Below are 25,445 nucleotides of genomic sequence, written 5' to 3'. Positions count from 1 at the left end.
AAATGCACTGTCACTATCAAGAACAACAGTGCTATGCATTTTGTAAGCCCTCATGTTGTAATCGGTTATAATGTAGACAGTGAGTAGATGCCCAGAGTATCTGTGATGTTGTAATATATTTATCTACATCTGCGTGTTTTACTTTTCCCCAAGTTTAGATATCACAATGAAGCATTTAATTCATGCCTGTTTACTTGCTCTTCATTGCATTACACATTGGGTGATCTAGAAAAGAATGTTAATTGGAAGGGGACTGCTTGCAGTGAATCCTCAGCAGCCAGGTATCAGGGCTATTCCTTCTTATGTAATAGCCAGTTTGCAGGCACTCAGATCTCTTCTCCCCTCGTGCCACTGCAGTCTGTCAGTTGAATCTGATAGCAAATGAGCAAAATTTTAAGAAAGAAAAATCAGTGCAACAACTTACTTAACCTAACTCTTTCAACTTCAAACTTTCTCACCTGCAAAATGAGGGCAAAAATAATTACATACTTCATGAAGTGCTTGTGAGGAGTAACTTTGAGAGTAGATTGAAAGTTTCCTTAAGAGGAGTCGATGAGAGTATTTGTTAAAAGTACTATGCCAGTTTAAGGATCAGTGTTAAATCTGACAGAGTGATCATGGCCTCAGTCCCCCAAATGGGGTCACAGAGAAGACAAATCATTGCCAAAGCTTAGTTTTCAGCCTTAGTAATCTAAAGATGGGAGAGACGTAAAACATTTAGCTCAACTCTTCATGTTTAAATAAAATTCTGAGTGACATAGCATTTAAGACTTGTATTTGTTTTTGAAGTATTGGGGCATTTGGAAGAGTTTTCCTTCTTTTTTTTTTTTTAACTGAAATAATTTTTTTCTTCCACAGGATTAGATTTCTTTCCTTTCTTATCAGGAGACAATCAGGTATGTTATGAAAAATTTACTATTACTTTAATTGTACATTAAAAATACAGTCATGTGCCGCATAATGACATTTTGGTCAATGACAGACCATATATGTATTCCATAAGATTATAATGGAATTGAAAAATTCCTACATCAATTATAGCCATGGTAACATCGTAGCACAAGGCATTACTCATGTGTTTGTAGTGATGCTGGTGTGAACAAATCTGTGCCACCAGTCATGTAAAAGTATCGCACATATAATTATGTACAATATAATAACAACTACATTACTGGTTTATGCATTTACTTTATTTTTTATTGTTATTTTAGAGTGTACTACTTCTACTTACTTTTTTTTTTAAGTTTGCTGTAAAACAGTGTTCAGTGTTACTCCAGGACAGCCTCATACATCCCAGTTAGGCACATCTCTTGATTGCATCATTTCCTCTTGTGCTTGATTAAATCTTGTGTTGTTTTGTTCATCATGGCCCCTAAGCATACAAAATCCACAGCTAATGTTGCCAGTAAGAGGCCACATCGAGTGATTGACGTGGCAAAAAAATTGAAAGTGATTAAGGACAACGAAAGTGGAAGATCAGTGATGGTTATTGCTCACCAGTCAGGCAGTCCCATTCTACCATATCTACAGTCTTAAAGAACAAGAACAAAGTGACAGAAGCTGTTAAAGGATCTGCTTCATTGAAGGCAACAAGACTAACAAAAATTTGAGAAGGGCCTGTATCAGATATGGAGAAACTTGTAGTGACCTGGATTGAAGACCAGACGCAGAAACATATCCCTCTCAGCATAATGATCATGGCCAAAGCAAAAAGTTTGTTTGCAATGTTTAAAGAATTCAAGACTGGACCCAACAACAGTGTTAAATGTACTGCTAGCTCTGGGTGGTTTAAAGGATTCAAGAATCATTATTCATTATGTAATATCAAAGTGAGTGGAGAGTCTGCATATGCAGATGTGAAGGCAGCTGAAGAATTTTTGGAAACTCTAGATAAGCTGATTATGAAGGAAGATTACTTGCCAGACAAATTTTCAATATGCATGAAACCTCCCTATTCTGGAAATGAATGCCTGAAAGGACTTTCATCCATGAAGAAGCCAAGTCAATGCTAGGTTTCAAGGCTTTTAAAGGACTCGATAACAGTCTCGCTTGGGGCAGTATTGCAGGCTACAAATTGAAATCCTTCGTGATCTGGTACAGTGAGAACTCCAGAGCCTTCAAGCATGTCAACAAGCACACACTGCCCATGTACTACACGAGCAATAAGAAGTCATGGATGACTCAGCTCTTCTTCTAGGATGTCCTCCTGAATTGCTATGCCAGCAAAATGGAGAAGTACTATTTAGAGAGTAACATACTTTTCAAGATTATGATTTTTGTTGATAATACACCCACACATCCTCATTTGATTGATGATCTTCATCCCAATATCACAGTGTTGTGTCTCCTTCCAGGTACCACATCTTTGATCCAACCAGTGAATCAAGGAGTTGTAGCAGCTTTTAAGGCCTATTAAAAGATCCTGAGGAGGAGGATCCTTGCCCAGGCTGTTGCTGCAACTGAAAAACACTGAGAAGACACTGATGCAACTCTGGAAGGTTTACAACAGCTATGACTGCATGAAGAACCTTGCTTGGGCATGGAGTGATGTCACCAAGGAGTATGTGAATGACATCTAGAAGACACTGAAGAAGTTTGTTCATGACTTCAAAGAATCTGCTAAGGATGAAGAGGTTGCAGAAATCAACAAGGCTGTGGTTGAGATGGCAAACAACTTTAACCTAGATACGGATGAGGATGACATTGAGAAGCTCCTAGAGATGGTTCCTGAGGAATTGACTAATGAGAATCTGTTGGAACTGGAACAGGAACACATAGCTGAAGAAGGTGCAAGAGAAAAGGAAACTGCAGGAGACAAAAAGAACCTCCAGGAAAATTCACAGTGAAGGGTTTAGCAGAAGCTTTTGCAGACCTCAACAAGCTCCTTAAAAAATGTAAGGCCAGGCGCAGTGGCTCACGCCTATAATCCCAGCACTTTGGGAGGCTGAGGTGGGCAGATCATGAGGTGAAGAGATCGAGACCATCCTGGCTAACACGGTGAAACCCGTCTCTACTAAAAAATACAAGAAAAAATTAGCCGGGAATGATGGCAGGCACCTGTAGTCCCAGCTACTCGGGAGGCTGAGGCAGGAGAATGGCGTGAACCCGGGAGGCGGAGCTTGCAGTGAGCCGAGTTCGTGCCACTGCAGTCTAGCCTGGGCGACAGAGCGAGACTCCATCTCAAAAAAAAAAAAAAAAAAAAATTAAAAACATGGGCCCTGGCTGGACGTGGTGGCTCACACCTGTAATCCCAGCACTTTGGGAGGCCAAGGCGGGTGGATCATGAGGTCAGGAGTTCAAGACCAGCCTGATCAACATGGTGAAACCCCATCTCTACTAAAATACAAAAATTAGCTGGGTGTGGTGGCATACACCTGTAATCCCAGCTACTTGGGAGGCTGAGGCAGAAGAATCGCTTGAACCTGGGAAGCGGAGGACGCAGTGAGCCAAGATTGCGCCACTGCACTCCAACCTGGGCAGCAGAGCAAGACTCCATCTCAGAAAAAAAAAAGGAAAACAGGTCCTAACAATGAAAGGTTTTCATTAATAGAGAGGAAGGTTTGTGGTACATTATCTACTTACAGGCAAATCTATGATAAAAAAGAAACAAGCTAAGCAAAACACCATGGACATATTTCTGAAAAGAGTGACACCTCCTTAAGAAGAGCCTCACGCAGGCCCTTCAGTGGGTGTGCCAGAAGATTGTTGTCATAGCAAATGACAGCTCCATGCATGCTCTTTTCCCTGAAGACCATGCAGTGGGACAAGCTGTGCAGGTGGAAGACAGTGACATCGACAACCCTGATCCCCCTATGTAGGCTTAGGCTAATGTGTTGTGTGTGTCTTCGTTTTAGCAAAAAAGTTAAAAGTAAAAAAATATTTTAAAATGTTAAAATGGAAAAAACTTACAGAATAAGGATATAAAGAAGGAAATATTTTTGTACAGCTGTACAATGTACTTGTGTTTTAAATTAAGTGTTGTTACTAGTCAAAGTTTTAAAAAATTAAAGTTAATAAAATTAGTTAGCTAATGTTAATTTATTATTGAAGAAGGAAAAATATTTTTAACACATTTAGTGTGGCCATAGTGTACAGTGTTTATAAAGTCTACAGTAGTGTAGACTGTACAGTAGTGTCCAGTAATGTCCTAAGTCTTCACATTCACTCACCACTCACTCACTGGCTCACCCAGAGCAACTTCCAGTACTGCAGGCTCCATTCATGGTAAGTGCCCTGTACAGGTGTATTATTTATTTATCTTTTATACCGTATTTTTACTGTACCTTTTCTATGTTTAGATACACACATACTTAGCGTTGTGTTACAGTTGCCTATGGCATTCAGCACAGTACCATGCTGTACAGGTTTGTAGCCTGGGAGCAGTAGGCCAGACCACACAGCCTACGTGTGTAGTAGGCTCTACCATCTAGGTTTGTGCGAGCACACTCTGATGTTTTCACCACCACAAAACCGCCTAGTGATGCATTTCTCAAAACACATCCGTGTCGTTAAGCGACGCATGACTGTATTTAAAAGTATAATGTGTAGCCGAGAGAAAGAATAAATTTCCTTGGAAAACTTAAAGGTAATCATACCCATTATTATGGCTTTAAAATTTAAATAAAAATTCTTTCTTTCAGTGGTGCCTGAGTGTATAGTAAGAACAGTGTCTTGGTTTCCAGTACTGTTTTATAAGAAACTGGGCAGTGAGTCATATTGTCTGATAGATTTCTTGGCTAAGTATCTCCTTACTAGCAAGAGGGTGGACTCTCTGCCCCTCCTGCTGCTTCTGAGCATATACTTCTTAGGAAATAGAATTGATAATTGCTTGCAATACAAACTAAAACAAAAAACAATGAAATTTTATTTTGTTTTCCTCCAGTTTCAGATACAAAATGTCTTCTCAAGATCAATGCTCCAGTTGTTACATAAGGTCATTTGATTTTGCAGAATGTCTTAGTAAATATTTCAGAAACCCTAGATACTCAGGCTGTCTTAAATGTAGGGCTGTGTTGTGCTGAGGAGAAAATGTTTTAATTTAGAAGTATAATTAACATTTTTGTGTCTTTTGTTTCCCCTCCCTAGCATTACAACACCTCCTTGCTTGCCGCTGCAGCAGCAGCCGTTTCAGATGATCAAGACCTCCTACACTCGTCTCGGTTTTTTCCGTATACCTCTTCACAGATGTTTCTTGATCAGTTAAGTGCAGGAGGCAGTACTTCTCTGCCAACCACCAATGGAAGCAGTAGTGGCAGTAACAGCAGCCTGGTTTCTTCCAACAGCCTCAGGGAGAGCCATGGCCACACTGTCACAAACAGGAGCAGCACGGACACGGCATCCATCTTTGGCATCATACCAGACATTATTTCACTGGACTGATTCCCAGGCCCTGCTGCTCCCATCCCCACCCCAGATCAAATGAACTTGGCAGAAAGAAGAGAACTTTGTGCTCTGTTTTACCTTACTCTGTTTAGAAAAGTATACAAGCGTGTTTTTTTCCTTTTTTTAGGGAAAAAATTAAAAGAAATGTACAGAGAACAAAACTATATTTTCAGTTTTACTTTTGTATATAAATCTAAGACTGCCTGTGTGATAAAAACACTTGTTTAAAAAAAAAAAAGGAAAAAAAAGAAAAAACAAGCACCCACAAACCACCTTCAGCTCATTTTTTTCTGGATTCTGAAGATTTTTCATCATTTGTCCTATGGTTTTGGTTTTATTTTACTTCAATGGCATTATTTTATTTGCAATAACAGAAAAGGAATTGCATGTATGAAGTTTTAAATTGTGGGCTTTTCTTTGTTGTGGGGAGGGGATCGGGGGGATAGTTTGATTTCCATTTTCTGAAAACGACAGACTTGGATTCTGTTTGTGTGTGTGTGTACATATTTTATCCAGCCTTAAGTTATAAAGCTCATCTGTCCCGCTGCATTCCCTGTGTATTTTCAGGACATGGCTCGTGGGTGTGTGTTCATTGTGTGCGTCTGTATGTATTTTTCTGTCATCACTGTTTCCTCTCCTCCCGAGTGTGCATTCAGTTAATATAATCAGTTGCTTGCTTCTTTCAAAGTGCTTTGAAGGTCTTGAACTCACGTGTGAGCATCTTTATCAACTATCCCAATTGCATGTTCTCCATCACATATTCTCTTATTTGCTCTGTACCCCCTGAGAATATGTTTTAGAGATATTGGAATAAAGCTGTCTGGGTAAGGAGTAGGCTTAGCCGAACTATGAATAATACACTTTAGTCTAGTTCTTTATTCTAAATCTGGATTGCCAGTATTGTGTATTTAAACCAAGTCTGTGAATACCTGCTTTTTTTGGCCACAGAGTAACAATTTTTCATGTAAGATCTTCATACCAAAGTAGGAAGTAAAAATATTTTAGAAAGCCCTGTCAGGTGTTTTGTGCAGCTGACAGAGGTAATGTTACATCACCTCAAAAAGAAAGATAAATGGTCAGTTATTCTAAAATAAATTGTTTGGAAAGTACAATGCACCACATTTTGTAGAAGTCTACTATTTGATAAACAGTTGAAATTCAAGATGTGTTTGACCCTTAGTCATTTTTACTCTTTGGTTCTGCGTATACCTATTTTCTTAGCATATCTACCTTGTTTATCTTTTTCTTCACCTTTTAACAAGTATGACATAAGAAAGTCATTTTTTTAGAATTCATGGGTCTGATCTACTCTTATTCATAATGGAACATGTAAATATATTGAAAACTGTTTTTCAGGAGAGAAATATGAGTTGGAGGGAAGGAAAAGTGGTTCTACTTAACGTTCCAAAATCCTCATCAGAGAAGGTATGATGTTCTCAGGTGTGGAAAATATTTTTTAGTTGATTGAGAAAGCAGGTTTAACAGAAAACATAAAGAAGGGGCATAATGATTGCTGTTTTTCCAGACTGGATTTTCTTACCACAACTGTTAATGTTCTCAGAGTTGATGAAGGACCACCTTTGTGTATACACTTGTAGTTTTAAACCTTGCATTGGTAACAAAATGATCTACTTTAATCCAGGTAGAATTCAAAATGGCTGTACTTCAGTTGTATGATAAAATTAATGGTTCTCATGACTGTGTGGCATCTAAAATAATGTTTTATAGCATCTCTCTGCCACTAAATTGTTGACTTGAATTTTGGAAAAAAAAAAGTTGGTGTTGATATGTATATGTGTGTGTGTATATATGTATTTATAAACAAGTGTGTGTGAGTAACAAGTGAGTTTCATAGTCTTCCCCTACGCATGTGTATTCCACACACAAATGGCTGAGTTATAGTCATAAAACAATTTGCAATAAAAAAAAAACAAAACAGATTGTCGGTTAACTAGGAAACAGTTACGTTTTTTAATGAATCTGGTATTACAGTGAGTAAATGTCATATTAATTTAGGCTAATTTCTAATAGTACCATAATTTGTGTCTAAATTTGGATTGGGGTAGAAATTACTAAAATTGTGGGGAGTTTGTTTTCTGATTTTACATTGCTTTAGGAAACATATGTTTACTAAATCAGCTGTCTTAGGTAAAATGAATAGTTTTCTTCCTGTTTTTTTATGTGTCATTGTTAGTGGTCTCAAAATTCTGATCAGTAACTTTGTGTATGATGCTGAATTATACAAACTGTTTGAATGATCCAGTGGAAAACGTATCCCTCTACGTTCTTCAGTCCAGTTGTAGAGAAGGTTAATTTCCCTCAGTGTCCCACATTTACTATCCTAAGAGAAGAACAGGTAATAGGGAGAAATAAACATAGGGTGGTTTCAGTGGTTTTGGTCATGTGTCCACAGGAGAAACTAACCATTCAGTTGTCTTAATTGTAGTTCATTCCACCCTGTAAGGAGTTTGTTTCCATCAGTTGTTGATTTTCCAAAATGTTGCATTAAGTAGTAGTTGTCACTCTGTTGGCCTCATGGTCAATATCAATCACACTTCATGATCTCTACTAATTACTAGTAGAGTCATGTACTATGTCTTTAACTCCTAAGTTTAAAGAAAAGCACATAGTCACTTCATCTCTTTTTTTCTTAGCCTACCCTCACTCCCCAACCCATGCCAACATTGACATGCTATCTGTGGACAAATAGCAGTTCTCAGAATCTAGTCAAGTTGCCATCATCCCCCTTGCCTTGGCCGTTCATAGTAGGTATGCATATGTTTGTTTCTGTACAGTACTGTGTGTGTGTGTGTATTTACATCTGTATGCACACATCTTTGATAAAATAGCTATTTGACTAGCAGGGTTAAAGTGGCTTTTAATTACTTTGTGAGTGTTATTGGATACATCTTTAAAAAAAAAAATCTGAACCAGAACCATGCCACGCTTGGTTGACTATTTTGAGCATTAAAATTGCTTTACTAATTATGTAGACATTATCACAATTCTGTATCTTTACTGACTTAGGAAAGATTCACGTAAGCTCTGAAAACTCTGATTCCTTGGTAGATTTTCCTTTGAGTCAAGTGTCTGAAATGGAATGAAAAGATATCCTAACTCTAAATTAATATGGAAAGAGCATTGTTTTTAAAACAATTTCTATTTTAAATACATAAAACTTTCAAGATCTTCAGGACTTTTAAAGCACATTTGAAATTATTTTAGTAAGAATTTTGTTTTATCAATATATGTTGAATTCTGTTTTTTAATTAAACATAAAGCTTAGATTTCAGAAAGAGGGAGGGAAAATAGCTGGTGGTCCCAGAGTGTGCTGCTGTTAATTGTTTAACAAAGGGGAAAATGTATATAAACAGATAGAGTTACCATAAATTCCATGAACTTAAATCTGTGATTCATTGCCTTAAAACTTTCTCTCTTAGAATTTCCATACCGCATGCCAAACCAGTAAAATGGCTTTTAAAAATGTATAGTAGACAATGTCAGTTTGTATAAAAGTACCAAGTGAAAATATTTATTACATGCATTGGAAAAAAAATTGTTTACCTATTGAATGTTACCTGTTTATGTAGAGCTCTTTAGATGTAATAAAAGAAAAGCCTTCAGTTAATTTGTCTTCTGTAAAATAACACTGCTGGGTGTTCAAGGGGACAAAATCCCTGTGAGACAAGTGATAATGGTTTGTGCTTCCAAAGCACCTTTCATCCAGAGATTTCAAAGCATGACAAGTAACTAATATTCTTGCAGCATGCTTTGAGGTAAGTAATGAATATATAGCCATCATTGCCCTCTCTTGTTGAAATATGGCTAGCTCTTTAATAAATCACAGCGTCTGTTTAGTATAAGTCTGTTTAGCATCTGCAGTTTGAATGCTAAGAGCACCGTGGCCTTCTTAAACAACACTAGGTGCTAGAGAAACCAGCTGGAATGTCAGGAATGAGCTTGAAACCAGGACAGGAGTAATATAACAGCCCTTCCTCCAGTAGAGGTTTGAATCGAAACACTTCACAGGATCTTAGGCTCTGGACCACTGAATCCCCTTAATGAGGAGCAGGGAGTCTGTGAAGAGGAGCCCCAGGTTCGAATTCCACACCAGCTGTGTGTTTTTGGCAAGCTATACTTCAGATTCCTGTTAGGCAAATGAAATTCATGAAACTTGCTTTAAAGCCATACTGGGACTATTCAGTGATAAGTACAGACATAGAAAAGCTTTGACGGAAAGTACCCTCATTTTTTATAGCCACAACTTGCTCTTCCTGTCCCATCTAAATCATTGGTATCTATCTCCCATCTAATCTTTGGTATTCCAGGTTGGCTGTGCGGGATTGAAGGTAATGAAATTTAAGCACAAGGACCCCTCACTTGCCCTGGTCCTGGGAGCAGCCCCAGAAATTCTGCATTTCTGTTTTTGTATTCTTAAGGCAGCCAAATCTTATAAACCTCAGATCCCACAAAACATCTGCTTCTACACTGTGCAGACCTGGGCTTCCCAGCCAGATGGTCACAATTTCACCTAGTTGGCATTTCGACCATTTACTTACTCTCACCCCCACAAAACTCTTCTCTGTGGTTCCTAGGAATTCCTACTTACTCCCTTTGCAGTTACACTTGGGGAAATGAGAGTCTCCTTCCTCAGGGCCTTGTTTGGGTCTGAAGCCACACGGCATTGTTGAGACAGTGGCACTAACACTACAACTCTTGCTCCCTGCAGTTTTCCCTGTGCCCAATGCCTAGTGAAAGATTTGTGTCTTGTACATCTTCCCAAAAGACATATCCCATTTGATTTGGTTTTCTTCTGCTTTAGCCACTAGACAAAGCCGCAGCCCAGAGAACCCACTTTTGATACATAATGAAAATCTTTGCACTTGGAGCCCTGCAGCCCCTCTGTGTTGCTGTGGTACTCCAGCCCTTTTTAGGACTGTGCTGACACTATGAATGATCCAGATTTGACAAGTGTATGGCACCTCTGAATCTTTGGCAGCACCAACCTGGCACCTTCTGGCTAACTCAAAGCCACTCGAACTGGATGGACTTCCAGAAAGCTTAGTGCTCCTACTGTTTTCCAGGGCTATTGTACCCTGGCCATTGCTGGTTCCATCCCCTTATTTCTCTCCATAAGTCCTGGGGAAGTGGCTTAAGGCTATGACCAGTGTGGGCCACTTGAGCAGACCTCCCTGGAACCTCTCTGCCTGGTAACAGAGCCCAGGGAACCACTCAGAACTCTCAACAGCATTGGAAGCCCCCTTCTTGAGCTCTGCAAGGCCAGTGAATTCAGCAGCTCACATCTGGTTCGCTTTGGTGTGAGGTGTAAAGTAGATCACTCTTCCCGCTCTCAGCTGATGCTGCCTCATTGTAGCATGTGTTTTCACGCTACAATGTTTTCACTCTATACTCTGTGTTTATGAATGAACAGCCTGAGCTTTGTCACTATATCTATTGAGATAGAAATGAGAATTTGTAAATGGGCCTCTGGCACCGCAAGAATTATCGTGTTACAGTTTTTTGTTTGTTGCAGCTTCTCAGCTAGCACTGGCTTCATCTTGGAAATGTGGAAGATGGTTCTAGCCCCCAAATACAGAGTAAGTCTCTTGGTAGATTGCCCTAAAGTCATTAGCTCAATCCTTCCTCAACAGGCTCCATGAGGTAAGAAGTGGGAATCCAGCTTGTGTGAGGGCCCTGAGGCTTTGAGGGGTGAAATGATTTGCCCAAAGTCAGTGGGAAGCAGAAGAGCCAGGACTGGAACCCAGGCCAGACTCCAAACCACAGACTCCTTCCATGCTTGAAAGGGCTGGACTCATGGTAGTTAATAAAATCAATACAAATCTTTTATTAAAAAGATCTGCTCATACCATGCATGGCTGAAATCATCTATTACTGTTGCTAGTTAGCCTCTCTTCTATAGTTGGGTAATGTTGTCTTGCCACTGTGTTTGCCATCTCCCCCAAGTGAAAAGAACACTTTTCTTTTTAAAAATTAATCGCTCTGAGTTTTCAGGCCCAGGGGAGGCTCTCGCATTCTCCTCTTTCAATAGTCCTGTCCAGGAAGGGTGATCTTGTGGATAAATTCATCATACTTCACTTTGCCGTTGGGTTCAATATCTGCTTCCCTGAAAAGATCATCCACTGCAATAAATCACATTAATTTTTCAGTTTGGCTTTAGTGTTCCATTATAAAACAGTGAGTTCTTTGGGGACTGGAGCTCCCCTAAGGTCTTCCCCGAGTGTCCAGTTGACTACTCCTGTAGACCAGGAAGTAAACCAGTGAACAGAAAGGGACAACCCACCCCCGCCCTCCTGAGATCACGGATTCCGTTGAGAACTAATCAGGCTTTCTGCAGGGGCAGGGAGTAGGGAGGTGTACTGGTAAGGATTCGGTCACTGATGCCACCCTGGGCTTTTTTTTTTTTTTTTTCTTTTTTGAAACAAGAGTTTCACTCTTGTTGCCAAGCTGGAGGGCAATGGCGCAATCTCCGCTCACTGTAACCTCCGCCTCCCAGGTTCAAGTGATTCTCCTGCCTCAGGCTCACTTGAATTTAGCTTGAATGTAGCTGGGATTACAGGCGCGTGCCGCCACGCCCAGCTAATTTTATTTTTAGTAGAGACGGAGTTTCACCATGTTGGCCAGGCTGGTCTTGAACTCCTGACCTCAGGTGATCCACCCACCTCAGCCTCCCAAAGTGCTGGGATTACAGGCATGAGCCACTGTGCCTGGCCCACCCTGGGCTTTTATTTTTATTTTTTCATGAAAATATGACCCCTGTGCCTGTATTTCTAGAAACCTTTGTCCTGGAGTTTTTACCTTCCACCAGCTCAGCCTGCAGGCAGAGCGAACATCCTCGGCAGCCCCAGGCTTCCGCCTGCCCCTCACTTGCCTGCCTTCTCCCCTAAGCCAATGCTCCTCACTACCCCTTCCCCCACCCCAAGAGAGGACTTAGTGAAAAGCACTGTCTGCTACCATCACTTCTAAAAAAAAGTATGTTTGGGGATGGGGTTTTCTCATAAAATAAATCCAACTGTGTTGAGAGCTCACAGCATACAAGACTGCCATTGTTCTCCATCGCTCCAGGAAAAAAAAAAAAAAAAAACTTCATTTGCTTGTTTCTTCTGGTTCTGGATTCCTGGGATAAAATACTAGCTTGTCGGCCGGGCACGGTGGCTCAAGCCTGTAATCCCAGCACTTTGGGAGGCCGAGACGGGCGGATCACGAGGTCAGGAGATCAAGACCATCCTGGCTAACATGCTGAAACCCCGTCTCTACTAAAAATACAAAAAACTAGCCGGGCGACCTGGCGGGCGCCTGTAGTCCCAGCTACTCGGGAGGCTGAGGCAGGAGAATGGCGTAAACCCGGGAGGCGGAGCTTGCAGTGAGCTGAGATCCGGCCACTGCACTCCAGCCTGGGCGACAGAGCAAGACTCCGTCTCAAAAAAAAAAAAAAAAAAAAAAAAAAAAAAAAATACTAGCTTGTCCCAGGCGTTGGCAAGAGCCATTTCAGCTTGTATTCTCCACAATGGCCTCTTGGGGCCAACCTACCATGCCTCTTTAGCCCATCCTCATCTCACTGCCCTGTGTCAACTTCCCAGGCCTGGACACCTTCCACACACACACCCCTGCAGTCAGTTAGAAAATATCCTGTGATTCTGTGCTTAACTATCCTCGAAAGTACAATCACCGTGCCTTGTGCCTAAGCTGATAGTAGTTCTGAGTATTGGGAGAATTTGAGGACACTAATTCATCTCATTTTGTGGAGAAGCTTCTACAATCAGCCAGCTGGCTAAAACCAACCTGGGGGGCAGGCCAACATCGGCTCCAGGGCCAGTCACTGCAGCCTCTTCCCATCTGGGCGAGGGACAGCACTTAGCTAGGTGCCGAGTCTGAGGACACCTGAGTAGAATAGCCTTTCCACTCCGTCTCACTTCAAAGACCCATAAAAAGCCAGTGCTGAAGTCAGCCCGTCCCAGGCCTCAGGAGGAGAAGGCTTCACCTGCAGCCGTTCCAAGGATGCTTTTTAATCAAACTGAAAATTGTCTTTCGATCACCCAGAGAAAGGATTCCTGCTGCTGGTATCATTCTTCCCATCTCCTGTGGCAAGTGAGAGGGAAATCGGTGTCCCTGCTTGTCTGGAACTCAGCAGTTTCTGTGAAACACTCCTCTGCTGGTTATGAGAGATGTATGAGTCTGGGGCCATGGCACTGCTTTAGGACAGAGATCATTAACCACAAAAATAAGGCACTGCTCCCTCTGCTGACTCCACCTGCTCCCTAGAGGGCTGGGCAGTGTCCTGCGGGGAGTCTGGGAGGGAAGGATGGTCCATGTCTTACCTGTCCATGTGAAAATAGCCACAAGAGGTGAGCCTGGAAAAGTGGGGTATGGAGACCCAGCCTGCTGTTGGGCGACTGATTATTTATTTATTTACTTTTGGGGATGAAGTCTCATTCCGTTACCCAGGCTGGAGTGTAGTGGCGCAAGCTCGGCTCTCTGCAACCTCTGCCTCCCAGATTCAAGCTGTTCTCCTGCCTCAGCTTCCCGAGTAGCTGGGGCTACAGGCGTGCGCCACCACGCCTGGCTAATTTTCATGTCAGGCAATTTTTAAACTCTGCACTGTGCCTTAATGGCGGCAGCTAAAATCTGAGCAGACTGATTTGTAGAGTGGTAGCTCAGAGGGACCTGAGGGGTCACCTACTGTTCCCTCATTTCCAGCAAGGAAAGTGAGGTGGGAGAGAGGTCTCCCAGCACCCAGGATTCAAACCACAACCTCAAACCCCTCCTCCAGTGGTTTACTGTGATTTAACCAGGGACGGAAAGTCCGTCATTTTGAAGCCTCTTTTCAGTCCCCACTTGTGGCCAAGCCCAGCTCTCCTGTCCCAACCACAGGCCAGCAGGGCAGTGTAACTGGAAACCCCAGGCTCTGAGGTCGGGGTCCCTGGCCTTGGGCAGAGGCAGAGCTGGCTGGCTGCTGCTGCTGTGGCAGGGCTGGGCAGGAGGGTCCGCAGGCTGGAAGAACAAAGGCTGCAAATGGCCCGGCGTGGGGATCCCTTTGACAGTGTGTACAAAGGGCTTTCCTAGAAAACCCCAGGCTTTGGCCTGCTCTGAGGCAAGAAGGCCTGTTGGGCTGCAGGAAGGCACAAAGCAGAGAGACCCCTTCTCATGGGGCTCTGGGACCAGGAACCCCGCCTGTCTCGGCAGTTCTCCAAGTGTCCTGGCAAAGTTCCCTGTGGAGCCCCCTTCTGGAAGAGCTTAGAGCAGCCTGAGTTGGAAAGGAAGCAAAGCAGCGCCTCAATTCGGAAACTCAACCTCAGCAGCAACTGCAGAGACTGCTGTGATGGGAGGAGGGGCAGGGATGTCTAGACCTGCCTTCACTCCCGCACTGCTGCTCAGGAGCCACTCACTCCCCCTGCTTCTTTATCAGTAGAAGCAGGCACTTGTGCTCCCAGGGGTGTCATATGCACTAGACGAAGCCCCCCAGTGAGAGCTTAAATACAGGGGGAGGCTGGACTGCACGCTCCAGCTGCCCTGCCCTGTGGGGTCCAAGCTGGGTTTCCCCCCAGCTGTCCCTTCACCCTGGCAGACTTCTCCCTGCGCCCCTCCAGGCCCTCTGGTTCTTCCCCAGGCTCCAGTCCAGCACCCACTTATTATGGCATCTGCTCACAGTCTCCTGCGCGTGCATCAACAGAGGTGGTCTGCACCACCCTGGTGGCATCAGCCGGGCTTTGGTGCCCTCCTCCCAACTTCCTAACCCCCTCCGACTGTTGGGAGACAGGCCCCAGGCTGTTACCTTCCTTGTGGGTGAGCTTCTCCCCGAGGCTCGTAAGTTTTGACCGCAGGTCGGACGCCATGATGTAACCTTTCTTCTCCTTGTCTGCCATCAACATGGCTAGAAGAATTTCTTTCTTTGGGTCTTCTTGTTTTATTTGCATGTGCATAATGGTCAGAAAAGTGGAGAAATCCAGCTCTCCATTTCCATCTAGGAAACCCACAAACACAGCAGAGTGAGCAGAGGGAAAAAGGCTCTTGGGAAGCCAGTTGGCCTCCTGCTGGACCTGCACATCCAGTTCAAGGGCCACCGACCAGGGAACCCCAGGATGTGGCAGTGGTCACAGTGAAGAGGATGCAGCCCCTCCCACCAAGTTCCCACAACGGGCCCCTCACTGGAATGGACATTCTTCATTTCAGCAACGTCCTCAGTGATGATGCTTATCATCACCCCAAAACTCAAGAAAGCGGGCTCCCATCCACAGATGGAGGACTGGGCTCCTCTACTCCCTTCTAGCGCTTCCGTCCTGCCCTGAACTGGAGGGAAACAGGTCCATGTGTCCATTCCACCTTTGACAACCACCACAGCACATCTACCAGGATGGATCAGCGCCCCAACCTGGGGCCTCAAGCCTCAGTCCCAGGCTGGGCTGCTCACCTGCCTTCCCCTCACTGCAGTTTTCACCCCAGCCCCTCCTCCACGCGCCCTGGCTGGGATGTAACTGCAGGAAATCAAAACTTCCCCTGACTACAACTTCCTATTTGTTTAGAGGAGACAGAAATCAAGGAAACCACCACCGCTTTGGAGCTGGACATGGGGGATCTCAGGTATCAGACCACTGAGCAACCCGCTGCCAGGCTGCAGGCCTTCAGAGGTCCACCTGGGCCCAGCGTGGCCTGCCCCAGGGCAGGATCCCAGTGCCACTGCAGGCATCCTCTAGTGGGGCCTCCGGTAACCCTAGCAGATGGTGGTGACCCCCATGAGATGAGGAAGGTGGGGGCCTGAGACTGAGCAGCAGCCTGTGGGCTCCGAGTCAAGTGTTCTTCCCAGGGGACCCCCTTCCCCTGGGCCAGTCCCTTCTTCCTGAGTGTCCAGCCCCCAATGCAAACAGCCACCCCAGCCTCTGAAACTACTTTTTTTCTTAGAAAAAAATATAACAAAACATAAAATCTGTTTCTGACTGTGAAAAGCCGCATATGTTCTCATTGTTGAAAACACAGGAAACAACAATAAAAGGAATAAAAATCACCCATAATCCCATCACCAGAGAGAACCACTTGGTAACATTTTGGATGGGTTTTCTTTCGGCATTTTTTTTTTTTTTTTTTTTTTGCGTAGTTTTTTGGTCAGTCTTTGGTATCAGAAGAATTGGGTTCTAATCCTGATGCCCTCACTGGCTCAAGAACTTAATGGCTGTAAACCTTGATCTTTGCTTGTAAAGTGGGGTTAGGAGAAAGCCAGACACAGTGGCTCATGCCTCTAACCCCAGCATTTTGGGAGGCCAAGGAAGGCAGATCACCTGAGATCAGGAGTTCGAGACCAGCCTCGCCAACATGGCAAAACCCCGTCTCTACTAAAAATACAAAAATTAGCCAGGCGTGGTGGCGGGCACCTGTAATCCCAGCTACTTGGGAGGCTGAGGCAGGAGAATTACTTGAACCTGGGAGGCAGAGGTTGCAGTGAGCCGAGATCTCACCACTGCACTCCAGCCTGGGCGACAGAGCGACTCTATCTCAAAAAAAAAAAAAAAAAAAAAAAAAGAAAAAATGAGGTTAGGAGAATGCCTACTTCGTAGGGTTTTTGGAGGTAAGCACATGACAAATACTCAACAAAGGGAAATGTTTCTATAAAACATTGGGATCGCTGTCAGCGCGGCTTTTCCCTGGGTTTGGTAAGTCTGTTGGAACGTCTAGATCCCGAGGTCTGTGAGATGAGGTATCACTGATTGCTATGAGGATTCCAGGAAGCCAAAGTAAGGCACAGCACTGCTGATCTGGGGCTGCCACAGCTGGGTCCCCAGGAGGCCTCCCTGCCACCTGCCCCTCACACTGCTGAGCTTTTCACACCTCTACTGTCTGCACCCACCTGCCGGGCCCCTCCCCACTCCCCGTTGTTCCCACCACCACTCACCTATCCCGTGGGTCTGCAGGTGCTGCTGCACCTCCCATGGTGTTGGGCTGGCCCCCAGGCACCTCAAGGCCACCATGAGGTCGGTGGCTTTTATCTTCCCCCTCTGCTGCTTGTCATACAGGGAGAAGCATTCCTTGTACTCTGTGCACAGCCCAGAGGGAGGGTCAGCAGTGTCTGGTCACTCTCCGCCGATGCCGCCTGTCCTCAGTCTCTTCTCCCTCTTTTCTCTTCCCTTTCCTTTTGCCCACTTCCGCCATCCCTCTCTCCCCTCCCGCCCCTCCCAAGGGTGCTAGATATAGCAAATGAAAATACAGGACTACCAAGTTAAACTGAATTCAGAAAAACACTGAATACATTTTAATTGTATGCCCCAAATTTTGCATAGGACATATACTTCTATTGAGAAAGTATTTGTTGTCTGAAATTCTATTTAGCTGGGTGTCCTGTATTTTATCTGGCACTTCCCTTCCTCCCTACTCCCTCCCTTCCTTCTCCCTCCCCCTCCCCCCAACCCTCAGGACTACAACTCCCCACACAGTACTCCTCCAGGGCTCACAGGGCAGAGCAGAAACCCGAAGCAAGGCGTCCAGACCCCCAGGGGACCTCTGCAAACACAACTTTTCTGGACAATGGGAATAATAAGGCCTCAGGATTACTGTGAGAGCCAGAAATCCCAGGAGGCCTGGCAGAGAGTGGCCCTCATATGGTGATATTATCGTCATTACAGCTGGGGCATTTCTGAGCCTACTGCCCTTGCCCTGGCCTCCAGGCTGCTGAACCCTCAAGCTGTCCTTGGACTCGGGCCCTGGTCCTGTTCTTAAGAGACTTCAAGGGGTCCAGCTGGGAAATTCTCCCAAGGTCTGAAGCCCTTTCTCCCTGGGTACTTGGTAGAGGTAGAAGGCAGCCGGAGCTAAGGCTCCCCTAAATCCACAGTCTCCCGGCCTAACACAGCTGTCCCACAGGCTCCTGGCCTGACACAGCCGTCCCACGGGCTCCCAGGCCTAGGAGTCCCAGGAAGGCCAGCTGGGAGTTCGGGGAAAGTCCCTGGGCCGCACTGACTGAACGTCTGATTCGGGGGTAGGTGGGGCTGCCATCAGGACAGGGAGATTCTCATCCAGCCCAGACGAGGTACCCGGGCCTGTAGGTGGAGCCATGGGAACCCAGTGGCCTGGTGCTGGCCATCCCAGGCTGGGGCTCAGGGCTCTGTTCTCTCTCCTGCTTCTCACACCACCCAGGTGGGTCCTTAGAGGCCTGGACAACAGCACCTTAGCTGATGACAGCAACAATGACAGTTCACATTGCTGAGCACTCTGCCCCCAGGCCCTCGCTTCATCCCCACCACCCTGTGACGCGCTCCTCATATTCATTCCCATGTGCAGACAGGGCACTGAGGGCTGCAACACTGACAGCCTGGCTGTGGGCAGCTCTGGCCACCAGGCCACACTGCCTTCAGTTCCAGGGCAAACACGGCTGAGTGCAGCAGAGTGAGGGAGAGGATGTAGAAGGAGCCCCCCCAAATCCCTAGCCCAGACCAGGGGTCCCTTCATATTCCCTAATGAAGGCACTCAGGCCTGCCTGGTAGGATTTCAGGGGGGTCACTAAAGACAGGCAGATTGCCATGTACCATTTAGAGACAAATTCGCGGCCTTTGTGGAGAGACTGAGAGGAAACCCCCAGCCCCACACACCTGCCCTTTCAGAATGTTGCAGAGCCTGAGCTTCCAAAGGGGCAAACCAAAGATAGGACCAGGTGGCAGGGGCCGAAGCGGCCCAGAGGAAGCAGGGCCAGAGTCTGGCCTAAGACCCCAGCTTTGATTCCCATAAAACCAAATTGCCTGCAAGAGGGCCCAGTGCCAGACGGGACAATGCCATCACTTCACGTCAGGGGGACAGAGAGAGGGCTGTCCAGTCACAGAGCTTAACCTTAGCACTGCAGGGGGTGCCCCTGGGACTTCTCATGTCCACCCTCACCTTGTCTTTCTGTCTGGGTTTGCCCCTGGGTGAGGGTGGGCCAGAGGCCCACTGCCGTCCCTGCCTGACCTGTGCTGGAAGGTGCTCATCGTACCCTTGGGGTCCAGAATCAGCCTGGATCTGCAGATGGGTGCACTTCACCATTCCCTGACAAGCCCTGTCAGTCACTGGGGACCTGTGGTCCTTGCCAGCAGCAGGGCCAGGGCTCAAATAGAGGCCCACCTCCTAACAAACCTTCACATCAGATATGTGCTGTCTCCCTGCCTCACACGCCTTTGAAGACCTGGAAGGCCAGATGTGAACTTGGAATTCCTGCACTGGAACAGACAGCAGGGTGTTGCAGACCCACCTGGGCTTCCCGCTGGCCCCTTCCTCTACCCTCTCCCCACTCTCCCCTCACCTCCTGGCTCTCCTTCCTGCTTCTCCTCCTGCCAGGTCGGCCCTCTAACATACTAGCATATGTATTTCACCACGTTCCCCTCCCTCAATGGTGACCCCCCGTGAGGAAGGGATTTTTGTCTTTGTGTTCACTGTTGTAGCTCTAGTGCCTGGAACGGGGCTAGCACAAAGAAGAGACACAAACATTTGTTGAATGAAAGGATTAATTGGGTTAAATGAATTGGATTAAAAATCCCCTTTAAGTCTTCTCTTTGAAAAATGCAAATCCCCCGGGACAAGAAAGAGACCTGCGCGAGGCCTAGGATAACACCAGCTGTGCTGGATGTTTAACCATCAGTTCTGATCATAGATGTACTTGTGTCCTCTGCACTGTACAAACATAAAGGATGTGTAGCACACAATTTACAAATAATACGGAAATGTACACTATTCTTTATTATAAATTCCATCTAGGGCTGGGCGCAGTGGCTCACGCCTGTAATCCCAGCACTTTAGGAGGGCAAGACAGGAGCATCACTTGGGCCCAGGAGTTCGAGACCAGCCCAGACAATATAGTAAGACCTCATGTCTACAAAATATTTAAAAATATTTTGTGTGTGGTGGTGCGTGCCTGTAGTCCCAGCTACTCAGGAGAGAGAGGTGGGAGAATCCTTTGAGTCTGGGTGATGAAGGTTGAAATGAGCGGAGATCATGCAATTGCACAGAGCAAGGCTCTGTCTCAAATAAATAAATTCCATCTAGCCACTTGATTACCACAAATGAGTTTTGCCAACTCTTTTTTTTTTTGAAAGAGTTTCACTCTTGTTGCCCAGGCTAGAGTGCAATGGCATGATTTTGGCTCATTGCAGCCTCCACTCCCACATTCAAGCGATTCTCCTGCCTTGGCCTCCCATGGAGCTGGGATTACAGGCATGCACCACGCACCATCACGACCGGCTATTTTTTTTTTTTTTTTTTTGAGATAGAATCTCATTCTTGTTGCCCAGGCTGGAGTGTAGTGGTTTGATCTCAGGTCACTGCAACCCCTGCCTCCTGGGTTCAAGTGATTCTCCTGCCTCAGCCTCCTGAGTAGCTGGGATTACAGGCACCTGCCACCACACCCAGCTGAATTTTTTGTACTTTTAGTAGAGATGGGGTTTTGCCATGTTGGCAGGCTGGTCTCGAATTCCTGACCTCAGGTGATTCCCCCGCCTTGGCCTCCCAAAGTACTGGGATTACAGGCGTGCACCACCGCGCCCACCCAGTTTTGTATTTTTAGTAGAGATGGGGTTTCACCATGGTGGCCAGGCTGGTTTTGAGCCCCTGACCTCAGGTGATCCACCCGCCTCGGCCTCCCCAAGTGCTGGGATTACAGACGTGAGCCACCGTGCCCAGCCCAAGTTTTGCCAACTCTTATATCCATTGCCAACCTATAGTTTTGATTCAACTATGATTTGACAGATGAAGCTGTATGCCAATGAGTGTGATTCTTTTCCAATGAAAATCGGATGTGATCTACTGTTAAACTATTTCTCAGCCTTGTACCAAATACATTCATTAAATTGAAACTTATTTGAAATCACCAGCTCTACTGATCACAATAGGGCTGTCTTTTTAACTTTTTGTACAGATAGATGCAGGGATTGAAACATTGTTTGATCCTACATTATTTAATAATGGCTGGCTTTAACATCCTGCTTGCAAAATTCCTAATGGCTCTTGCTAGCTGTAGTGAGCCAGCCCCAGCCTACATGTGGGTGACACCTGCCTGTGCCTGGCCCAGCGTCCAGCATGTAACTGACATTATCCCCCTCTGTCCCTGGGTCGCAGCAGCCTGGTGAGGTGGCATATCCCTACTTCACAGGTGAGAAAACCGAGGCTCAGGGTGATTAGGCTTCAGGTCTGCTGCCTCCAAAGCCCCTCTTCTTTCCACTTCACTAGGCCACCCCATCCAGTCTTTCACACACTCATGAAACATTGGTGGCCACTTTCTTGGTGTCAGATACTGGGAAACAAAGAGAAATTACCTTCTTCCCTTCTGGGAGCTTTGGCCATCCCAGGAGGGAGGGTCAGTGAGCCTTAAAACCAGGCATGGGTGGGAGGATGCTGAGGCTGAGAGCTGAACTCCAGCCCTCAGTCTACCATTCAGTATCACCCTTAGACCTGGACAAGAGGGTGCTGCCCCAGGCCCTGTGTTTTAAAAGTCCCTGCTCCTGCCCTGGCCCTCCTCTTGGGATAAAGAGCTTGAGGGGTCTACATGGAGGTGCCTGCCTGGAGCTCACACTTCCTGCCCCTCTAGCCCAAGCGCGGAATACCCAGAACTCTGGAACTCCTGGCCGGGTAACCCTAACCCCACTTGGCTGGGCTCTCAGGACCCTGCCCTAGATGACAAGGGCCCAAGGTGCCTGTAATTTGTTGTTGTTGTTGTCGAGACACAGTCTCACTCTGTCGCCCAGGCTGCAGTGCAGTTGCAGGATCTCGGCTCACTGCAACCCCGCCTCCTGGGTTCAAGCGATTCTTCTGCCTCAGCCTCCTGAGCAGCTGGGAGTACAGGCACCCGCCACCACACCGAGCTAAGTTTTGTATTTTTAGTAGAGACGGGGTTTCAACATATTGTCCAGGCTGGTCTCAACAACTCCTGACCTCGTGATCTGCTCGCCTTGGCCTCCCAAAGTGCTGGGATTACAGGCGTGAGCCACCGCACCCGGCCTTGGTACCTGTAATTTTAGCTCCAGTAGTCAGCGAAGGACTCACTGAGAAGGCGATGTTTCAGCAGAGACCTGGAGGAATAGGGACGCCTGGGGGGACTCTCAGGCCCATTGACGTCCACTGTTGGGACAGGTTCAGGGTCACAACCTCAAGCAACAGCTGGCTGTGCCTCCTGGGCCTCTCCTGCCAGGTACGGGGGGCTGCAGTCATGAGGCTCCCCTGGCTCAGGTCTGGCCCCCTGAGTTCTTTGTAACCCAACTCTTTGCTCTTGGCCTTGTGGAAATAGAACCTGCACGGTGTGAAACTGAAGCCTGGTCGAGGGCTGGCAGAACAGGGGACCCAGGGAATAAAGTGCTCACACCCAAACCAGGCTTGATGCCAGGGCAAAGGGGACTCAGTGGACCCCCTCCCATTTTACAGATAGGGAGACTGAGGCGTAGAGAGTAGACACATCCTGCTGGAGAGTGCAAACCTGGCCTCTGTTCTGTCTCAGTTACAAAGCCCCTCCTCTTTCCCTGCTGTCAGCCATACCTTTAATGGTCTCTCTCTCCATCCCCAGTCCCCTCAGTCCCCAAATCCAACTGGTCAGGTTCTGGAGGGAAACCTATTGGGCTCTGTCTTAGTGCCCTGGCTTGTAAATCATACTGACACGTATAAAGCCACATTTCTATTTTGGAGGCTTACTCCCGACCCCCACCCTGCCGACAGCAGCCTCCCTGCAGCTCTTGGCCCCGTGGGTGGGCCCAGTTCTCCCCCAGCCACCTTCCCTCCCACCAAGAAAACACGAGCAGAGCAAATTGCCTAATGAGACCCATGTTTTGCTGAGTTGCTAATTAAAGAACAAACCCAACCTACCATTAATTTGGTCTTGGGAAAGAAACTTGGCCTGCAGCAGAGAAAGGAAAGCAGTCAGGGGAGGGCTCTCTCACCCCCAGCCCCGGCCAGGCCGCACAGACCCTCACTCACCATCCTGGGGCCCCGGCTGCCACTGGGCTCCCTGCTCCCAGAACCGCGTTCAGTTTCCTCCAGCCTCAAGTCTAAAGTCTGCCAAGCTGGGTGGAGGCCCGGGTAATAAATGCTTGGCTGCCATGGAGACCGGGCCCGACGCCACCAGGGTCAGATTCCAGCTTCCTGAGCACAGCTCATGACCCGCCACCTGGGCAGGTTGGATTTTTGAGGAAACGGGGCTGCGGAAGGCTCTTCCTGGGCTCAGTCTCTGCCTCCAGAAGCCGAAGCAAAGGGACAAATGCCAGTTTCTTCCTGGGAGCCCTGGACTCCAGGAAGGGGTCTTCTCTCTCCTGGGACTCGGTGGGGACACCATCAAGCCCCGACTAGAGTTGGACACTTTACACCCTGGGTCGTATTGAAGGCTCCTCACACACCATCTTGGAGGAGGAAGGGAACCCTTCCAAGACGGCCCAACTCAGAGATGGGCACCAGGGCGCGCAGGCCTGGGGCGCGCAGGCTTGGGGCTCAGTATTGCAGGGACACAAGCTTCCGTGCTCTCAGGCTGGTATTCAGTCCTCCCCGCCTGCTGACTTGCTGAGTGACTGGCAAGTCATTCTACCTCAGTGTGTGCCTCAGTTTCCTCACCAGCTAAATGACAGGGCCGTTGGCAAAATCAAGTGGCCAGCGCACAGCCAGTTCCCAGCCTGTGCCAGTTCACTTCCCGCCTTCTGGGGACTTTACAGGTCGGGGAGGGGCCCGGGCCGGGTCTCCAGCCCCACCGCAGGCTCCTCGGGGGCTTGGAGTGAGGCCTCTTAATGCCAGTTACCCTGGCCAGGAAGGCTCCCCTTTTCTTCCTTCCTCTCCTCTCTCCACCCTCAGCCCCACCCCTTCCGCAGAAGCTGCTGATGCTCCCAAGTCTTCAGGGGTTCGTGCTGCCCCTCCCCACAGGAGGAAATGGGGGCAGGGCGTGAGGCTTCCCTGGCTTCTTCCCCTTGAGATCCCACTTCCGTTTGGGGCGTGAGGTTTTTGTCCACAGCTGTCTATGGGGCTCTACACCCAGGGTCCGGCCCACAAGTAGGCGTGGCCGCACAGGTGTGCCCTACACAAGGGCCCCCAGCCCAGGTGCGAGGGATTGCTGGCCAGGGGCTGCACTGCCCATAGGAAGGGGGGCATCGTGCCACTTTGCACACAGGCACAGGGACAGGAGGGGCTGCCTGTGCCCCATTCTCCCCTCCCCTCCCCTTTCCTGACCACCTCTGTGTGGAAAGGGCGCTTCTCCCCCAAATCACATCCCCAGAGTCGCCTCTTTACCCGTTTCTAGACCCAGAGAATTTTAGCTGGGGACTCGACTCCTCCCTGTCAGAGTTTGAGGCCCCTGCTCCCTTACCCCGGGGCAGGGATAGAGGAAAGGCTGCCTCTGTGCAGAGGATGGAGAGAAGGACGTTAAGGAAAGTCACCTGGGCTCTGGAAGCCTGAAGGTGGCCAGGCCAACACGCTCCCACCGAATTCCTCTGCCTGTGGGAAGGTGCTCCAGGAGAAAAGAGGTGGCTCCTTGGAGTTAGGCCAGTGTGCGCTGGGGTGCCCCGGCCAACTCCCTCCTTACGTGTGTAGGTGTCCCCAGGGGGTGCCGCACAGATGGAAAATACCAGCATGGGGCAATGGCTGCGTGGGGGTTCACGACACAGCAACTCACCATGCTGTGGGGCGCACCGTGTGCGCTATACCTCAGCACAAAAGGGAGAAAAGACAAAAAACACCTCCAACACCAACTGCGGCTGTGACTGTTTGCTTTATTCTTGAATCCCGGGTCCCCGTGGCTGGCGGTCCCTTCCCATCCCTGGGTACCACCATGACTTCCTGTGGGTCCCTTCCCTTCTGTCGCCGACTCTGTAGAAGCCCCCATGGGAGGGGTCCTAGGTAGGGGAGGCTCCTCCTCCCTCCAAACCAGGGTGAAAGAGATCAAATGAAACTAAAAGGCAGGAATGAAGTCCACAGGCTAAACAGCCGGGCGGTCGCGCCCTGAAGCCGGGTGGGCGCCCTGAGCCCTAGTAAAGATCGACCCCGGACCTTTAACCGCATAGGTATCTATAGACCCAGACGCTGAAAGGGACAAACGTTGGGAAAGTCGTCTGTTCCTGCTCTGTTCTGTTCTCAATTAC

At 47.4% G+C, this 25,445-nt stretch overlaps 2 protein-coding genes across 2 annotated transcripts in view; one reads left to right on the top strand and one right to left on the bottom strand.

Annotated features, from left to right (window-relative positions):
* Positions 1 to 9,010, top strand: part of PIAS1 (protein inhibitor of activated STAT 1) — a 153,127-nt gene extending 144,117 nt beyond the window's left edge. The window contains exons 13-14 of the mRNA XM_017851081.1: positions 859 to 896; positions 5,086 to 9,010. Coding sequence (XP_017706570.1) covers positions 859 to 896; positions 5,086 to 5,379 — 332 coding nt within the window. The 3' untranslated portion in view covers positions 5,380 to 9,010. The remainder of the gene's footprint in view (positions 1 to 858; positions 897 to 5,085) is intronic.
* A 2,193-nt stretch (positions 9,011 to 11,203) lies between these two features.
* On the bottom strand, positions 11,204 to 25,303 carry CALML4 (calmodulin like 4). Its single transcript, XM_017851082.1, is given in 6 exon segments — positions 11,204 to 11,522; positions 15,173 to 15,361; positions 17,282 to 17,422; positions 23,194 to 23,224; positions 23,305 to 23,359; positions 23,361 to 25,303. Coding segments are annotated over 6 exon segments (813 nt in total). The 5' UTR covers positions 23,660 to 25,303; the 3' UTR covers positions 11,204 to 11,424.
* Between the last annotated feature and the right edge of the window lie 142 nt (positions 25,304 to 25,445).

The sequence above is a fragment of the Rhinopithecus bieti genome, unplaced genomic scaffold, assembly GCF_001698545.2.
Source record: "Rhinopithecus bieti isolate Rb0 unplaced genomic scaffold, ASM169854v2 scaffold_31548, whole genome shotgun sequence".
Taxonomy (NCBI): domain Eukaryota; kingdom Metazoa; phylum Chordata; class Mammalia; order Primates; family Cercopithecidae; genus Rhinopithecus; species Rhinopithecus bieti.
The sequence above is the reverse complement of the archived record's forward strand: the minus strand, read 5'-3'. Positions and strand labels throughout refer to the sequence as shown.